General features: G+C 37.8%; 1 protein-coding gene across 1 annotated transcript in view; it reads left to right on the forward strand.

Moving 5' to 3' along the window:
- The window catches only part of KIF25 (kinesin family member 25), a 42,390-nt gene that overhangs the window by 5,288 nt on the left and 17,071 nt on the right, over window positions 1–20,031 (forward strand). Inside the window, exons 4-9 of the mRNA XM_027633974.1 lie at window positions 1,521–1,659; window positions 6,031–6,134; window positions 7,351–7,439; window positions 8,934–8,976; window positions 14,599–14,666; window positions 19,397–19,471. Coding sequence (XP_027489775.1) covers window positions 1,521–1,659; window positions 6,031–6,134; window positions 7,351–7,439; window positions 8,934–8,976; window positions 14,599–14,666; window positions 19,397–19,471 — 518 coding nt within the window. The remainder of the gene's footprint in view (window positions 1–1,520; window positions 1,660–6,030; window positions 6,135–7,350; window positions 7,440–8,933; window positions 8,977–14,598; window positions 14,667–19,396; window positions 19,472–20,031) is intronic.

Below are 20,031 nucleotides of genomic sequence, written 5' to 3' on the forward strand. Positions count from 1 at the left end.
AAACACATTGGAGAGTTCCATTGATTACTAAGAGTTCTGATCTGGCAGACTTCACAAGAGGTCTCACAAGAGACACTCTCCCACAAGAGTTTGCTGTATGCTTACTCAGGTTTTCCTAATTTTGCATCAAAGAGGCTGAAACTGTTCTCCAATGCCAGTGCTGTAATATTTTCCTTTATTGAAGTACTTATTCATTATGTTACTGCATAGAATAGTGAGTTCCTTTTAGAGACACAAACAAATGTCAGCTTTTCTCAGGGCAGCACTGATTGGCTGCATAAAATGACTGAAAAGTCTCTCAGGAAAAAATCTGATTCTTAACAGGCAGAAGGATGCAGCTTAATTGTATCATAGTTGGGTTAGGTGATCATTGTAGGTCCCTTCCAACTGAACTATTCTGTTCTGTTCTAAATACAGTGATTCTGCTCAGTAAATTTTGTGGTGGTGTTTTACATTTTAGGTTAGTTAGAACTACCTGTGATGCAATACCAATGGATTGCGATGGTTTGCTATTAGACATCAGTGAATGCTAGGAAAGAGCAAAGCTCTCCAGATAAAAGTCTAGATGAATGTTAATCCTATACCTGTAATAACAAAAAAATACTTATTCCCAGTTACATTCTGTGGCATTTGAGAGTAAGAAATACAGTGATTTTGTCCCTTAAGATTGCTTTTTTATCATTGAAACTAGTTGATTAATTCGAGGTCAGTACCATAGCTGGAAAAATAAAATGTCACAGAATATGTGATACTTTGTACCAGGCTGACTAATGAAAGATCACAGTGCTTCTGTTGGATAAGGTATTGTTAAGTTCATCTTACAAATGGTTTTACATGTTGGTTTCAAGACTTAGATGTCAAGAAGTCTACTAATCCTAAAATCAGGTCAATTTGTTTTTATTTATTTGGACTTGTAAGTGAATATAAGACCATCTTATAAACATTTAAAAGTCTTATAATGTATCTTATGCTGAGTTATGTCCATAGTACAAATAATTTTCTCAACAATAAAGGTTTCTGATCTTTTCAAAATACACCTATTCTCATAAGAAGGCAAAGAACTAGCTTACTTAAGAAATTACTTAGACTGAATCTTAGCAACTATCTCCTGATCAAAGTGTGGAAAACGAATGCAGGAAGGGATATACAGATCACAACTTTTCATTGCTAATTCTGAATACGTCCTATAAGTGAACAGAACACCCACTCACACACACTTATTTTTGTCTGATGAAATAAGAAAGAGATTTGGTGTACACCTGAAACTGAGTAACAGTCAGAATATGTAGGATAAGATCCATATAGTCTTGCTGAAATTTTTTAGGAAATTACATTGCTAAATGTCTTGCAGGATCCTTCTCTAAACATGCTGAAAGACATACTCCTGAAGACTTCCTTTCGTCAAGTAGAGGGTTCTTCCTGCCTGTGATATCTCACCCTAATTATTTGTGTTGTTATATTGATTCTTCTTAACTGCTGTTTTTGTGTCTTTATAACATATTTTTCTTCTTGCTGAGAAGAGGCTTAAACAAGACCTGAAGAGCCTCCATTCATTTGCTCTTGAGCTTTCAAAAGAGTTTCGGCGTCAAAGCAAGACTTGTCTTTACCAAGTTTTGGCAGCAGTCCAAGGGGTACAGCTGCAAAATGAAGCAATGCAAAGTAAGGCTCATTGCACTTACATTTTGAACATGTAACATCAACAATATAATTGCTAAATGTTACTAATATTAAAAGGTTGAGTTTGATCTTTTGAAATGTGTCACTGAAATTGTAGCACTTGTTTCTTGTTTGACATTAGATTGTCAAGGAGTTCTGTCGAGTTAGAAGGAGTGCAAATACTCTGCAGAGATTTAGCTTTTTTTAGGATTGCAGCTGCTATTAGACTGTTGCTGAGTTGGCTCAGCTGTAACATTTTTAAACTGCAGTTCTTAATGCATGATATCTCGACTACTTTAGAATAGTCAAATAAAGAATGTGTTGCTTTATAAAGCTGAAATTTGTCTCCTTTTGACTGTAACAGAAGAGGACTTAGGTGATTTCAGAGATTTCTGAAAACACTGCCTGAAATTAGGATAGACTGGATTTTTAATATTTCTGTGTATTTACAGGAAAAAAAATTACTTCCAAATAAACCCCAATTCCACTTGCTAGACTGTAGGTAATAACACCACATGGACTACTGTTTCAGAATTCAGGTGCTTCTTTGTTCTTGGAGGAGACGCAACAGGCACTGGTGCTCTCTGCCCTCCTCGCTGAGGGCTACATGCATTGGTCCGACACCTGGATCTCATGATATGGATCTCTGCACTTGCTTTCATATCCTTGATTCTGGTGGAACTCCTACCAGGGCTGAGAAGCACATGACACATGCAGAGCTTATATTGAAGCTTAGCAGCCTGATAAACTGAGAACAATATAATCAGAGACCCTATGTGATACTCTGATATCCATGTGTTGCCATTTAAAAGATTTGGTTTTTTCCTGCTTTACTTTTTGGTTGAAACACTTCATTTTTGGACTGATTTGATTCTCATGGGACTCCTCAAGTCAATATCAACAAGCAGCATTCTTGGTGATAGATGCTTACAGAACTTGGCCCCGTAGTGTACTAAGTTATGAATAAAATTGATTTGTTTAATGTATTATCCGTGTACAGAAAATGCTCCATCAAGGCATCTTTAAAACAGAAAAAAAACAAAGAGGAAAATGAACTCTATCTAAAGGTGAATGTTTCCCTTATTGAAGCAGGAGGCTAAATGAACAGATAGCAGATTGGATTTGGCACTTCAGCTGTTGTGGTATAAATAACTAGTAATTCCTGTTGACTGTTCTCAATTTGCACTTCATGATGCATTGTTCTATGGAATCATAAGCAGGAGAAGCTTCCCTGCCTGTTACAAAATAGTGTGTTGGTACTTCGGTGGATGACTTTTGGTTTGAATTTCACTGGTTTTCAGTTCTCTGTCAAATGTTTAAGATGGAGATTCTGTTGTTAAGGTTAAATATGACAGTTGGAATTGCCATCCTTTAATTACATAGAATCTTTTGTAGACAGAAACCCTAAGTATATATTCTGGAGATCATATATATTACTAGTTTAATCTTAAAATAGAGATTGAAAATGAGGGGGGAGAATTATAGAAGAAACATTTGAATAGGTTAATTCCAAGGCTGTAGTTGACATGCAGCAAACTAGAAAACTTCCCTATAATAACTGAGTAGTCCCTTACCTAGAAATATTTATTCACAATTTGAAAACCAGGCTACTGCCACCTTTCCCACTGAAATTTAAATAGTAGCAATTAATAGGAGAGAGAAATGCCTATTATTTTATTGTTATAGGCCTGTTTCCTTCATAAACAAGGCTGCTATCACTTTCGCCAAAAATACTGGCCCCCCAACTCAAATGATACTACTAAGACAGATGCAGTAATTCAGCAGATTTTTGGAAGAGTAGGTATTTATAAAAATTTAAGATTACTTTTTAGATTGCTTCACCATGCAGATATTGTCAGAAAGAGGAAATTACAGTATCTGTGCTGCTGCAGCCCAGTGACTTAGATATACTTTGCAATTCCAGGACACTTTCTGTCTGGGCTGGAGAAGAGGGCAAATTGGGTAAGGAACTTATTTCCCACTTTACCCATATCCTAGCACCTATGTGCTTTGCTACTGTTGGAGAAGGCTGAGCTCTGCACTGTGCAGATGTGTTTGTGGAACGTGAACTAGCAGCATCTTTTATTCTCAACTCAGTGGGCGAGTCTCAAACAGCTCAACTGCCTGTTGAAAGCATTTTCTTCTTAGTGTGGAGTATCTGAGGAGGGGAGGGACCTTGGATCCAGTGACAGAAATATTGTAGAAGCCCAAAGAATAATCACAGAATCATAGAATGGTTTGGGTTGGAAGGGACCTTGAAAGGTCATCTAGTTCCAGCCCCCCGGCAGTGAGCAGAGACGTCTTCAACTAGACCAAGTTCTCAGAGCCCCATCCAATCTGACCTTGAAAGTTTCTATGGATGGGGAATGCACTACCTCTCTGGGCAGCCTGTTCCAGTGTTTGACCTTGTTGTAAAAACCGCCTTTTTTATATCTAATCTAAATCAACCGTTTTTTAGTTATAAGACCATTACCCCTTGTTTTTGCAGTAGGTCCAGATGAAAATAATGTTATAGCCCAGGATATAAAACAGCTGAATTCAAAAGAAGTTTTGGAATTAAGTCTATTACATCATAGCTGCTTATCCTAGAAGACGTGATCAGATTGGTCTCCTTTTTAAACTGGAATCTAGTATGGCAAGAAACATTAAAAACCTCAGGGAGCTATGGGGACAGCCACACATCCATATCTCAGTTGTGGCTGTGCTGTTATGCTGCTCCAGTTTTTCATATCCCTTTGATGGAACTTTCTATTATGCTTGTGTAACTGTTTGTGTAACCACATGCAAAACAGATCAGGGAGCTGATCCAGGACAGAAACTGCTCAGAAAGATGGATTGCTTTTAGACCTCCATGAAACTGTGGAAACAGGTGTGCAAGCACGTTAAAAGATCTGGTGCTGCACTGAATGGGAGGGAATGAAAAACTTCCTAACCAGGACTCTCAGTTAAAGGAACATTACAATCCTGAATATGCTTGCAAGACATCACAACTGTTAGTCTGATTATTAATGAAGATTCTAACTATGATCAGTAATGTTTAAACAAAAAAATCAGCATTCCCAGCTCCCAGAGAATTTCCGTATAGGTCAATGAGATGGGCAAAGCATGGAGGACAGCGCTGCAGGCATGTAGTAACTACTTGCTTAATGAGGATTAAGTAAAATTAGTATTTTCAAACAGGTGTACCCAATGGCTGCCCCTAGGTTAAGGATGAAAATGTAACTCCTAAATAGCTTGCAGCTAATGCCAAGCAGACAACTAGGAAAGTGTTAAATAAGTGTTTGTAACTATATGGCTCTACTTTCAGAAAAAAAATAAAAGTTCAGAAATAAATTATACATTAGGAAACTTGCTCTGTGAAGCTTCAAGAAGTTTTTTTGTGCTGCATATAAAGCTTTACAGAAAATGGACATTAAAACTGATGGATCAGTCTTACAAATATCGAGGTACCAACTGCTAAATGCAACAACTTGACTCATATTCTAGAGAATGTTGCTCAAAAGCCCTAGTGTCAAATTAGGAAACCCCAGGGTTGATTTCTGTTTTCAGTTATATTCACCACAGAAGGGGTGGTCAGAAAAAGATAAAAAAAAAGAGTAATTAGGGCGTAAGTTAACTGAAACTGGATCTATAATGTCCAATTGGCTTCTCAAAATCCTCAAGAAGAGACCACTTAAATATTGAAAAAAATTAGTAATTTTTTTTTCCTTTCAAAACTGGAATAATGGAAGACTATCCTTAGCACCTGTTGCTTTGCCTTACTGCTTAGTCAAGAGACTTGGGGAACTCAAAGTGTGTACAAAAATTTGTTAATAAAGATAGTTATTATGGAGATTACTTAAATAATCAATGAATTCTAACCTTGTGTTTTGAAAAATACAGTATGATTAGGGGTCAGTGACTATAAGAGGCCCTTTTGGCAATTTATGGTAACATACTTGCATGGGATTCTCCAAACAAAAACATGCTAGTATTATCACTCCACATGCAGGACGCAAGAAAAGGATTTTTTATAGTGAAACTCTCATACTTGGTTTCCCCAGCTATTGACATCATGGTTTCCCTGCATGCATGCACTTGTGGAAGAACATTATGAACTAGAGGTGAACAGCATGGGTATTAGCAAAAACCTGACACATATGAACTGCCTTTAACTATTTTGTATTTTTAGTTGTTTTTCAAGTCTTTGTATGTATAGTTGTGGTAATTATCTGTAGCTTCACAAAGCAAGAGCTATCATGGGATTTTTCAGAGGTGTCTAGTAAATCAAGAACTAACCCTCCTAATTGAAATTTGGTTGAAAAAGTTCATGCTTGTATTTCATGAGGTGCTGCTAGTCACAGAGTTTATTTGTTTGAAACTGCTTTCTTCTAGTGTTTCAGATAAAAGCTTTTGATCTTGAGCAGTCTCTACAAGAAGTGACAGAGAGATATGAGAAAGAAAAGCAGAAGAGGAGGGCTCTACATAACAGCTTGGTTGTAAGTATATTTAATGACAGAACATTTTCTTATTTTGTTGAAATTATTCGCATAATTTCCTCTTTGCCTGTATATATCACCTTCCCCAATTGTCAGTATATGACACGTCTATTTGCTGAGACACATTTGTCTTACAGTAAACCCCACCACCCCTTTCTTTCTACACAAGGATCTTTCAAATGCACTCATGCAACTTAATGCTCTGAGTACCATCCATTTTGAATAGTGGACAAAACTTGAGTTTTTTCATCCTCTTCTCTAAATTTGAAGCTCCTGAAATAGTTTTTAAAATTCTGAAAATATTAACTTGAAGTTGCAAAATAGTTGTGTTTTATTTTTACAAATATGTCTAGATGTATCCTGCTCAGCCATTAGTGATGGTTCATTTGGGATTAATTTTTTCCTTTATGAACTTTAACTTTACTCTTCCTCCCCACCCCCACAAATGACTAGTTTTGGGTTGCCTGATTCAGGACCTGATTTTTAGAAACACAAGCCACCTTCAAACAAAATTCTCTAAAGACTTTCTATCTGGGAAAATGAAGCTCTTTGTTAAAAAGTGCTTACCTTCCAGACTCTGCCTTATGTTGCAGTTTATTGAAAGGATATTCCTCAGGGCAGTGGGGCATTAATGACAGTGGTCACTAGTCATCACAAGGCTAGCTGTTTTCAGGCATACAAAACAGGAAGAAATGACCACCAGCAAAAAGGAAGAGATAAACTGAAGTCTAAAACAGCCTGCAGAGAAAAATCAGCTGCTGGCTTTTTAATCATGTAGGAACACACAGTGGAGAGGAAAATGTACAACACGGTTTATATTCCACATCTTGCTCAGGACTGGAGGAAGAGAAATGGAGTGTGTAATCTTGTCTGTTGAGTTAACATAGGTATCTGAAGAAGCTCAGGTAAGGAGGAAGGAGAAAAAGGAAGGGAAGGGAAGGGAAGAATGTCTTAGAGTGAAAGCCTTTTTTTTTCCATATAAACTGAAGAGGACTGCACAGTTCCAGATCTCTGAAGTGCTCGTACTTCCTCAAGTACTTTTTCCTACCTTACCAAGACAAATTATATTGATTCTATTTTTCTTCCCACAGTGTCTAGGGCTATGATGTTGTAAACACTTGCTTTCTTAAACATGTTCATGTCTGTTTGGCAAATTCTAGTGTATTTGCCCTCTATAGCAGCTTGTGTTAAATACAGCTCAATACTCTAACCCTAGGAATTGAGAGGAAATATCAGAGTCCACTGCAGGATTCGACCATTACTGCCTTTTGATGATGCTGCTGGACATTTGATATCACAAGATAGGTAATTTATTTTGGTTGGTTTAGATCTTATGTGACTCATAATTAATATACAGTGAAAATGATACTTATAATTATGTGAAAACAACTGTATCCTTGATTTTTCTGTTTTTATGTGTGTGTGGAGACAATATAGTATCATAAAAACTAATTGCTGTTTTCTTTCTCTTGCTAAATTGGCTTTAGCCAATCTCAGCCTCCTGTCTAAAAGTATATCCACCTCAGTAGAAAACCGTAGCTGTTCTGCCATACCAGGATTATCCCTGTCTTGGCAGAAGAAACACAGCTGCAGTCAGTTTAGAGTGTATTCTCTATCCTATACAAATTCTGGGATGCAGTAATGTAATAGCTGCCAGAAACTGTGGATAGAGAAACACACTCAGCATTACAGTTGGTTTGTAATGCTGTAGAACACACTGGCTGTTAGCACACACACTGGTAATTCTATTTCAGTATAATTTGGCTCTGCATCCCTAATTTATGATATGTTTACTGTAACCAAAGTGTCAAAACATTCCAAGATCCAAAAGGCAAAGAGAGATTAGATGAGCTTAACAAGCCAAATTCTCCATAGATGACTAACGTGAAAGAAAATAGAGATTGAAACATACACAAAGAAAGAAAGGAGAAAACTTGGTGGGTGGCTAGAAACCAGTAACATTATAATTTGCTCTGTCAGTAAATAACTGATTTGGAGCTTTATTTTACTCTTACTGTGTGGTAATTCTAAAAAAAATACATTCAGTGTTTTAAAGCTTATTAATTTTTGGCAAATCTTAAAAAAAATAGAACTGTCTTAATTAAAATAATGTCAAAAATTACAGACAGAATATTTCAAGAAACCTGAAGGAGAAACTTGCATTAACTTGTGCTTGATATAGCTGGGAAGGAACCCACTCGCTGTTTTCATTGCAGTGTGGTATATTGCAATCAAGTGATGACTTGTAGTGTAAAACAGGATGGATTGGGCCAAAAAAAATTGTTAAGAGTAACTTTTCTTAATGTATCAAAAGTAATTTAAATAAAACTTTTTAAAATAAAACTGTAAAACTGGGGACTGACTCTCCAAACACTTACACAAATGAATACATTTATACACCTCAGCATTCCCAGTCAGTGTTTAGACTAGTAATGGATACAAGATTAGGGACGAATACCTAAAAAGAGGGTATTTTTCACTTTAATGTTCTAAAGTGAAAGCCTCTTGTTACAAGCTCACGTTACAATCTAAAAATAATAGAATAGCTTGCATGTGAATTAGTGTTAATTTGGTTTGTTCTAAATGTCTTTTCTAAAGCAGATTATTTTGCTTGGTTGCACTTTAATTTCTTTTTTATTCATGATTAACTGTGGTGTTACTAGGTTCATGGGATACTTGGCAATTCTGAAAGGTACTCTTCAGGGACTTTGAACATGGGCTTTCCTCAGCTGCGTGGAACACTTATTGTTTGAATGGTACCTTTTTTTTTCCCCATTGGCTTTTTTTTTCTCGTTACAGGCAAAGAAGCTTTTCAGAAAAAGTGGCATATGCAGCTGATGATGTAAGTATTTGATGGTGAAATTCAAAAGTAGATTCATGGATACTAGAAGAAGAAACAAGAGGGACATGTGAACCATGAATTAAAAAAAATATATAGGTACTTTCTTGTCAATTGGAGCCCAGCTTTGATCACCCATGGGTGATTTGTGCTATTTTCATCCTGACTGTAGTGGTAATAGGTTGGAGCTTCTGCTGGTGCAGCCATCCATTAAACAGAGATTGTATGTTTGCAGTAGTCCTGCAGTCAGTCCCTTTGCAGACTTTCTGCAGTCAGTCCCTTTGAGCCACTTGTATTTGCTGTAACTATTTCTAAAATTATGTCAGGCTTTTTTCAATTTTATTATTGCAACACACCTAATGCACTAGGAGAGAAATATGATCCCACGTGAAACACAGCAGCCTAGGTGGTACTGCAGTCAAGCATGTTAGATTGTCCTGGCTTAGATCATTGGAGGAAGGAGAATGAGTTGAGGCTGCAAATCTAAATGACATTCAAACATTAATTGAGGCCATTACCAAGATAAAAAAATTTAAAAAGGCTCAGTAGTGTGAGCTAAGGTTAAAGTATTAACTTGGGGCTTAATTTGCTTAGCTGCCATGGTTCTTAGTTGGCTGCTCACTGTTACTTACATGGTGATTAGCCAAATTCTCTTTTACAGTGTAGTGCTTAAAATATTGCTGAAGTGACCTACAGTGAGTTATGCATTTAAATCTCCAAAATTATAGCTTCATTAGGCAGATCTCCCTTGCATAATGTGGATAATTATATATATATGTATATATGCAATTAGATAACTAATGGAGCACATGAAGAGACTAAGAAAGAGTAAATATATCAGGAGATAAAAAGCAGGGACCTGTAATGGTAGACATAGTGTTCTGGATGCCACAACCCATTCACTGTACTATAAAATACCACAACCATCTCTGACCTGTTAAATTTTATTGCATTAAGATGAAATTAGACAATATTTAGGTTTTGGATTATTTAATATAGATACCTGATTTATTAAATATCTGTATGTTTACAGGCAAAGCAATATCTGCTTACTTATGTAAGCTTATGAATTTTAGTTTGTATGAGACTCACCCGGTAACCTTCAATATGCTAACCTTATTGAATATTTCAGGAATATATATATAAGCATAGACTTGATTGTCAAATGCAATTTGCAAAGTATTAACTTCCTAGGTTTGGAAAACACAACATAGACTTCAAATGTTTTATTGGTTTGCCTTGACATTTATTTGGTTAAAGTACTTTCCAGTTTTGATCAAACACCTTAAGTCTTTGTATTAGTTTCTTAACACAAATTTATCTTTTTTTTTAAAAAAAGACTTTGTTGTAAGAATCCTTCTTACAAAAATCTGTCAATTTAGACTAATTTAACAAAAATAGAGGAAAATAATGTTTATTTTCTGTTTATTTTGATTTCAACAACTGAAGGTGTTATGTTTGTGGCTAGGATAAATACGCAGTTTTCAGATTAAATTATGGGGCTTTATTTGTTATTGAGCTTTTAGTTGCAACACAGGCAAAGTTTGTATTTTGTTTGTATTTCTAGAAACAAGTTAACCATTTTGCAGACAAATACTTATGATTTAAAGGAATTTTTAGATCAAGGTGAAGGAGGTTTCTCAGTGATAGAGGTGCTGAGTTTATTAGTTTTGCTTTTTAGATCATACCTGTCTTTCCGGGTTTTTTCCTGAAAATACTCTTATGTGTCTAACATAACCAGGCAGTTATCTGCCATGATCATTTTAGAGCTAGTGTGTGTTAGAAAACAGAGCCACATTTTAGAATCAGATTCACAACGCAGTCCAGCATACATATCGGAAACTACGCTTGGATCTTTTGGACAAGCTTCAACTTGACATTGTTCCTGCATTGGACCGCAGCTCTAGTAATATGCTAATCTGTGTCATCTATGCTCCAGCTTTGTCTTGTAACTAGAATAGGGAAGACCATGACAGAAGTTGCAGTATGACTTAGCTGTGCTTCTCTTCTGCCAGGAGCTGTGGTAAGACTTCCTTCAAACTGTCTGTAGACAGGCAGAATTGACACTTGGACAGAATGGTTGTGTATCTTTTTGTGAGACTGAGATTACATAAATTCCATCTAATCTTTGATTGTTTTGTCTTTTGTTTATTTAGATATTTGTATCATTCTTCAAAAGACGCATGCAGTCTTTTCTATAATCTTGCTCGTCTTGTTTAGAGAAAAATTCCCATTCTAAGTCTAAAAAAAAGCTTAGGATTTTATTGGATGTACAGAAGAATACTTCATTTCAGTTTTTGAGCTACTTGAAGATTTTTGAAGTTTTCTTTTTGCTTTCCTGTGTGTGCCCAGCTCCTCAACATAACCTCAACAACTGTCTGAAACTTGTTGTGCGATAATGGTGGAGGGTGAGTACATGCCACGCATCAGGTTGAGCTCCTCCACACAGATGAGGACACTGAGCAGTGGTGATATTGTCACTACCTGAGAAAATGAGCAGATGAGGTACTGAATGCACAGGGTCTTCTTGGTGTTGACAGCACAAGGGGGAATGGGAACAATCTGAAATATGGGAAATTCAGCTTAAACATGAGAAGCTGTGAGGGTAGTCGAACACTGGCACAAGTCTCCCAGAGGGTGTGTGGGCTCTCCATCTTTAGATATGCTTAAAACCTGACTGGACACGGTCCTGGGCAGCCTCTGTAGGTCACTCTGCTCTGAGCAGGGGTTGGTCTCAATGATCTCTGTAAGTCCCTTCCCATCTCAAACATTCTGTAATTCTGATCCAGGATTCTGCCTTCTTTTTTTCTGTAGTTCTGTCAGTCTCTGGAGGTTGTGCTGTGTGCACTAGTGAACACAGGTGCCATGTTTGAATGAGTAGCTCTGAATTCACCTGGATTCACAGCACTAAATGTAGACACTTAAATGAGATGCCTAATTGCTGAAGTGATGTTGGAATTCAACTTCCTTTGGCAGAGAAAAGAAGGTGTCTGCCTCTACCTTACAGAATCACAGAATCACCTAGGTTGGAAAAGACCTCTGAGATCAAATCCAACCTATGGCTGAATGCCACCAGGTCAACTAGATCAGGGCACTAAGTGCCACATCCAGTCTTTCCTTAAATAGCTCCAGGCACAGTGACTCCACCGCCTTCCTGGGCAGCCCATTCCAGTATCTAGTAATCCTAAAATCCTCCCCGGCACAGCTTAAGACTGTGTCCTCTCATCCTGTTGCTTCTCACCTGGGAGAAAAGGCTGACCCTCACCTGGCTACAACCTCCTTTCAGGTAGTTATAGAGATCAATAAGGTCACCCTGGAGCCTTCTCCAGACTAAACATCCGTGGTTCCCTCAGGTACTCCTCACAGGACTTGTGCTCTGGACTCTTCACCAGCTCCATTGCTGCCCTTCTCTGGACCCCTGATTAATTCCTTTCAAATGGACAGCTAAGAGGCTGCTCTGAGTATCAAGGAAGGCACAAAATTCTGCTGTTTATTAAAGATAGGACTGTGGAAACATGAATTAACACAGCCAAGACCCTTCTTTCCTTGGGAGATAGTTTGTAATAGATCAGATGGATGGAGCAGTTATTATGATTCCCCAGTTGCTTATCACTATCCCCAGCTAGAATTTTCTTCCTGTGGTGCTTCCCCAGTATGGGGAATGCTTTAAGCTGTCCATGTCAGCCTTAGTTGCTCTGAAGTTGACAGTGACACATGAGGAGCAGTCACAGACTCCCTTACATTGTCTGTGCTGTGGAACAGCAGTCATGGAACAGGGGGTGCAGCATTCAGCAGATACAGAGTAACAAGTGATGAGAAATTATAATTACCCCAACTAGATTCTGTGATCATGTCTATATCTGGTATTCCATATAACTAACTTGAAATTATTTCTCTGCCTTACTTAATTTCACTTACTGATCTGTTCACCAGGCTTGAGGAGTCATTCTTGGGTGTCAGGACAAATAGTGAATATTTATGATTGTGGATATTTCTGAAGTATCCTTTTGTCATTTTCATGATCTTTATGGCACTGGAAGAACTCAGACTGGGAGTATTCTGTAACTCTGGGGTGCCAAAAAAGCTTCTTTGGTGTTCATGTGAGACAGCAGTATGGATTTCACAAACTCTATTGACAGGGAAACTTGATGAGATTCTGTAGGCCTGCAGCTGTGGTGCATATGTTAGGCCATACTGAGCTCCTGAGAAAGGAAGGTCATTACAAATGCTCATATGAAACTTCTGCCTATTAACAGTTAATTCTTTTGTTTCTGTGTTACGCAAAATAGAGTTTTTTTCTGTCTCATTTTTCACCTTAGAGAAAGCTGCTCTGCAAGTAAATTTGATATCTGAATCAGAAATATCTTCCATAACTCTATATGCTTTTCAGTTTGTTTTTTTTTTTTCCTTTTTCCCTTCCCCTCTAACCTTTTGGTTGCTGATCCTATTAGAATTTCTGTGTCAGGCCATTTTGTAGCAAAGTGTTTTACTGAGATCTGTACTCTGCTAATTTTGGCACTACTGGGGGAGTTAACATACCTCATTATGTAGAGTAAGTGTTTCTGTCATCATTACTTTGATAATGATAGATTTTCTTTCTCCAAAGAGGAAGAAATACTTGTAAACTCAAAGCAAGAAATTTGATGTTTATTAGCCATTTGCCTGCTGGACATACTGCTATGCAATCATTATTTGCTCAGCTCTTTACGACTTCAGTCTGTGTCACTACTCATTTGAAGGCCACTAATTCAGCATTCCAAGCTACTTGCCTGAAGCACATTATGAATTTCAGCACTCCCATCAAATGCAGTTCTGTAACCACAGGTTAGTAAGGTAGGAAACCTCCTTGAATGGGATGAAGTATTTTGTGTGCTAGCGAGCTTCCATCCAAATTGTTGTAAACCCCCACATAATTTTTCTTTGCTTTTTGCAGCAGTTAGGCAACTTCAGCCATGAGGGGCAGAAGGGCACAGAATTTGCTACATAAGGCATGTCAGGCTGCTGTGATTGTACTCCACTAATAGTTTAAAGAGCTGCCTACATCTTTGCTGGACTTACAAAGCTACTGTATAATTCATCTGGAAAGTGGATTCCACTAAAACCTCACGGAATTCTACAATTGTACTAGTGCAACTCTTTCTTACAGTTGTGAACTACCTTGTTATTTAATGAAATGTGCATCTTGTGCTTAGTTCTAGACATAACTATATATGAAATCAGTCTAAAAAGGCACTGTGAAAATTTGGCAAATAAGAAAAAAGAGCTCTTTTTGCCATTTTTTCTACCTGTGGTGGCAGTTAGGAAGGTTGGTTTTACTTGCCTGTGACTTTCTAGATACAAAAGAAGTTCACGTAAGGGTTTGTATCTTTCTGTCGAACTTAAGTGTATGCTTTGTGTTGGCTGTTATTTAATAACCTCAGTGGGATTTGAAATCCTTTCTTATGGTCTTGCTAGTTCACTGCAGTGTACAGGCTCTAAAGCCTTGTGTGTTGGTGGCTGAAGGGCCTTGGACTTCCTGATCCTTAATTACTGCTGTCACCTGGAACATTAGAATTGATACATATTTCTTGTTGTGTGTGTGCCTGTCTTATTAACTATAAATATTTTGGGGTTTTTTTCTCTTAGGAAACTGTCCTTGTCAAGTGTAGCCGTCCTGGTCATGCATCAATAAACAAGACTTTTCAGTTTGAAAGGTGGGTAGTCCTCTGCAGCAATCTGGAAATCTGGATTGATGGAATATTTTTAGTAGGCATTGGCTAGAAGGTAATGTGGGTTTTTTTTGGTTGGGATTTTGGGTGAGGTGGCTGGGGGGTTAGGAGAGGGAGGTTGTTGGGGTTTTTTTAGTGTGATATATATGTTCTTCCCAGGGCAGAATAGTGCACTTTGGGGTATAGATGACAGTGCTCCCTCTCAAGAAAGACTGCTGATATGCCTAAATTTGAAACCTGTATAGACTTATTTGACTCTTTTCACAATCTGAGTAGCTGTCATGATCCTTGCAACATGTTGTGAGGTAGCAAAATATTTTAAAGGTAAGGAAAGGACGTTTGTCTCTCAATACTTAAAGAGGGCCCATAAGAAAATGGGGCCAAACTTTTTAGCAGGGCCTGTTGCAATCGGAAGAGGGGTAATAGTTTTAAACTAAAAGAAGGTCGATTGAGAATAGATATAAGGAAGAATTTTTTTACAATGAAAGTAATGAAATACTGGAACAGGTTACCCAGAGAGGGAATAGATGCCACATCCCTGGAGACATCCAAGGTCGGGTGGAATGGGGTTCTAAGCAACCCGATCTAGTTGAAGATGTCCCTGCTCAGTGCAGCGGGGTTATACTAGGTGACCTTTAAAGGTTCCTTCAAACTAAAACCATTCAATGATTCTATGAATTGAGGTGGATTGCATGACTTCAGCATTAGACATACAGCATGACTGAGCCAGAAACTGGACTGAGCACTTGTAAGAGTTGATGTCCAAACAGCCTGAACACAGACAGCAGGGTAGAGTAGTGGCATGTAAATCAGTGCTCTCCAAGGGAAAGGCTATAGTGTGACTACTTTCCATGTTAGGTGCTCAAAAATCCGCACAGATGAGTGTGATTTGGAATGTACCAGTTGTGATAAGGGTTTTGGTGGCACCTGAGTCAGTCTGAGACAGAAAAATGCAGGGAATCAGGCTTGAAGGGTGCCTTCTGTTCTTTCAGAATGGTGCTGACCTGAATCTCTGAAAACAGGAATGAAGAGTTAAATTAATACAAATGAGATTTCTGTAAACGAAAAAAAATACAAAATTTTACCCCAGTGCCTTTTTTCTAATACAAACTTTGTATCTATATATTGCAATGACTCAGTAGGCTCTCAACCTCCAACCATGTTTCAAAACCTTCTGGAAACAGAACATATGAGGACAGTTTCATGCTTCCTTGCTTGAAGGCAAAGCCTTATTTAAAGTCAAATGTATGGAAAATGAATTATCTTTCCTGGTTTAAACTTAAGATTTAGCCTGAATAGCCATAGGTTTGCTAAAGATTGCTAGTCATTCACCCTTTCCTCGAGGTTCCTTCTAAAATGCTGCCTTTTTCTATTTACAGAGACTGTCCTGTAGGCCACCAATCACTTGAAAATTCCTGAGATAATGCAAATCCTGGGGAAGCTTTACTGACTCCCTAGGTTATAGGACTCCTTTGATTCAAGGCATATGAGATCTCTTAGGGTACATGGCCCCCTCACATGTCTGCTAAGCTACTCAAAGTAAATCCTTTCACCTTTCAGCTGTACCTAACACAGCCATGCTAGTTGAAATAAATACAGAATAATACTGGAATTCAACTCTGTAGAGCAATACAGTTAATGATATTGACACAGGACTCCAGAGTGCTGTGACTCTGGAAATGTGGTGTAGATCCTGATAATCAGGAAGAGGGTTAAAAAAATGTAAATCCCCCAAAGAATGCAGTTCTTGGGGAATGTTTTTTTAATGTCCCAGCACAACTCTTTTTTATAAACAGAGGAGCATATGGTTCTTATGAACTCAAAAATGTTTATTTTTTTAGCAACATTTTATGGAACTAATAAATGTCAAAATATTTGATTTCAGCTCAGGAAGAAAATTCCAGCTTTCAGCATGTTATGCTTTTACGATTTTATTGGCAAATCAGTTAGGAAAATAAAAAAGAAGCTCAGAATTTTCAAGGTGAAATTAACATTAATCAGTATACAGGGGCGAATCTATCATCATTCTGGTAAAAATACATGGGGTTAAAGAAAGAGAGTCTTTGGATTTGCAGCATCTTTCATGGTTTCAGATAGTTAGTGAAGTGGGTGTCCATACTTCAGCTGGTGCTGTGGTTATAGTGTAGCATAAACTAGTTCAAGATTACTTTATAAACTATTTTATTTGGGTAGGAGTAGCATTTGAACCACAGCAGCTAAGTAGTGGCAGTAAAACTCCTTTAGGAAGTTGAGTAAATATTTGGAGTAGTTACTGTAACATGGAGCCCTGTGCCTTTCCTCTGATCGGCTACCAGAGCCTGACCCTGACATAGCTGTCTGAGGCTGTACTACTTGGAGGTAATGGCCTCAAACTGCACTACACTCAATTTCTTCACAGAAAGGGTGGTTAAGCATTGGAATGGGCTGCCTAGGGAGGTGGTGGAGTCACCATCCCTGGAAGTGTTCAAGAAACGACTCGACGTGGCATTTAGTGCTATGGTTTAGTTGACAAGGTGTTTGGTCAAAGGTTGGACTTGATGATCTTGGAGGTCTTTTCCAACCTTAATGATTCTGTGATTCTAATTTGCAGTGCAAATGAACTGCTAAGACTGGCTGACTCTAGCCTGGGTTGTGGCCGCTAGCAATCTGTTTGCTGTCTTAGTCCACAAAAGTCATCAATGGCATCTGAAGACATGGTGAATGTTTTAGTCTTTAAAATACTTTTCTAAATTTATTTTTTCTTTTTTCTTTTCCCTTTTTAAATTTACGTATTAACTCTGAGATGTTTTGATATGTTAAGAAAAAATATTTCAACACATACTGAGTTAGAAGCCTAGTTGGTTAAGATGGAGGTGCTAATGAATATTTCATCAAGTGCAGATAATAGATGAAGCAGAGAAAAGTGTTTGGAAGTGCTTTTGCACTCTTGTATTGGCCTTGCAGATTTGATGTGCAAAGTTAACTGAAGCATATGCTCATATGCATGCAAAACAAGGATGGAGTATTGCTACTCAGTGTCTGTGTCTTCCTGGTACAAACTATGCCACATCTCTGCATATTTGTTGGTTTCTCTGTGTACTATAAGGGCACATCAGAGAAATGGCAGTACAACCAGTATGTGTCCTTCAAACCAGACAAGTGCTCCTTTCCTGATTAAAGAGAGTACATTTTCATGGAACTTACAATTAGTCTGTGGAACATGTTGCCACAGGATGTTACTTCAAGCCAAGAATTCAGCAAGATGCAAAAAGAAACTGAATGCTAATTCTAATAATATTTTTTTTGAAACAGAGATTCAACTCATATTTCAATTTTGAGGCCAGTTTACAGCTTTCAAGGATTAGGATGAGGCACAGAGATGAATTATTGTGTCTCCAGCCACCATAGTGTTTCTTGCTCCTTCCTCTGTCTATTGTCAGGAAAAATGCAGAACTCAGTGTATTGGCTCCAGTTCTGTATCTGTTTATCAGTGATCCCTCTGCACAGTCTTATTTATGGAGAACATGAATACGAAAACTATATTTGTGGAGTCTATAGACTGTAGCAGACAGATCATAGTCAGATATACAAAGAGGGTTGAGTAAATGCTGAAGAGCACACTTTGTCTTCATTCAGTTAAACCTGTAGTATCATACACAAGCTGTGACATACTGCTAGGTGAAGTATCTACTAGTGCACTGTGTACACAGCGAAATGCTTATGTTTTGTAATGTTTGCTGCTACCAAAATTCCTGTTTCTAATTAGCCATTTTGCTGTGAGCTATAAGGAACATGTATCACTGGAAAACAGAGCTAGCTAAACAAAAAAATAAAAAAAAAATCACCACAGAAAGATACCAGAACGGGAGCTTTTGACAAAAATAGGCATTCATACCTCAAATATTTAAGTGTGGCTAATGACATTCATGTTTTAGATTATGTTCATCTTGTATAAACAACGCGCGCTGCAGGCTGTAATCTTGGGGAGGATACATTTTTGGTGCACTAGAGAAGAAATGAATGAGTTAGCATGTCCACATTTTGTGATCAGAATTTCTTCTCTCTGATGATTTCCTATTTTCAAGTCTTGAGTTTATGTTGTTACAAACTTGAAAGGAGGAAAGATTTCTTTGAATATCCCGTGTTTGGTTTTTTACTCCTTGCATTTGAAAAAGTATTGGGATTGTTTCAAACATCATAGTTTTGGCCTAAGGATTGAACTGTCATTGCTCTTTTCTAAGAGGCGGAATAACTCATTAAATTTAATTGTCTTTCATTCTCTTTGAAAATTAATCTGCAATCCATGTTACAATGTAATAGAAAGTCTTCCCTTGAGTGAGAAGTGTTGATTTCAGAGTAGATAGTTCATGGGGGTGAGGATGGAAATACCTTAGGCTGATACTGCCCACAAAGACAGTGCATCTTTAAACATGACCCTCAGGTGCATTCTGATTTCTGCTCTGCCACTGAGTCTTCTGAGGCAAATCCCCAGGCAAGTTTGCAGCCTGTGTACCTCTTACAAGTGTACACCTCTGGCTCGTTCCCTCCAGCACACACAACAGCTGCTCCCAAAAAGTGAGAACCTTGGAGTTCTAATTTTCAGTTCCCTGACATAAAAATGTCAGCAGGCTCCATGTTTTATGTCACTGGCCTACATTTTCCATAGTTTGCATTCTTGTATTGTGACAACATATTTATATTTTTAATTTGGTTAATCATTGCACTTTTTTCCTCAGAGTTTACAATGATTCAGAGTCTCAAGATGCAGTGTTTGCAGATGTGGCCCCTTTGCTAACATCTCTTCTGGATGGGTAAGTTAAAAGGTGGGAGTAAGAAAGCTAAAGCACAATAATCTACTGAAATCCATAAATTAAAAAAGAAAATTACTTAATAGTGGTGATCCAGTCAAATTTTGTGGCTTTGCAGTTCCATTTTCTTGTTTTCTTTCTACTCAACACCAAGTGAATGTTGTTTCCCTGTATAAACAGTGAAAACGCTTTACAAAATTTAGCAGAGCAGATGAATTTGTAAAAATAAAAAAAGTTTTTTCCTCTGGTCTGCTTCTGGCAAACTGAAGAATCGCTTCTAATGGGGGATTTGTAGGTTATGTTTCATAACCATTTTCCAGTTGCAGAAATGGTGTGATACATCTTGTCCAACAATTCACATATGAAAGGCCTGCCAGGGCCACTCTCACTTCTAGTTATGCACGAGCACAGGCCACTGCATGTGGTGTGATCGATTCCTGGTTGAACCAGAATGGAGCATCCTCAGTCACAGTTCTACTGCTTCTTCAGGCACAGGGGTAAAACAGCATTCTGATTTGAATACAAGACTGATCAGTAACAAGCACCAGCGAGTATATGAAATT

Source organism: Corapipo altera, unplaced genomic scaffold, assembly GCF_003945725.1.
Source record: "Corapipo altera isolate COAL_440 unplaced genomic scaffold, ASM394572v1 2b, whole genome shotgun sequence".
NCBI lineage: Eukaryota > Metazoa > Chordata > Aves > Passeriformes > Pipridae > Corapipo > Corapipo altera.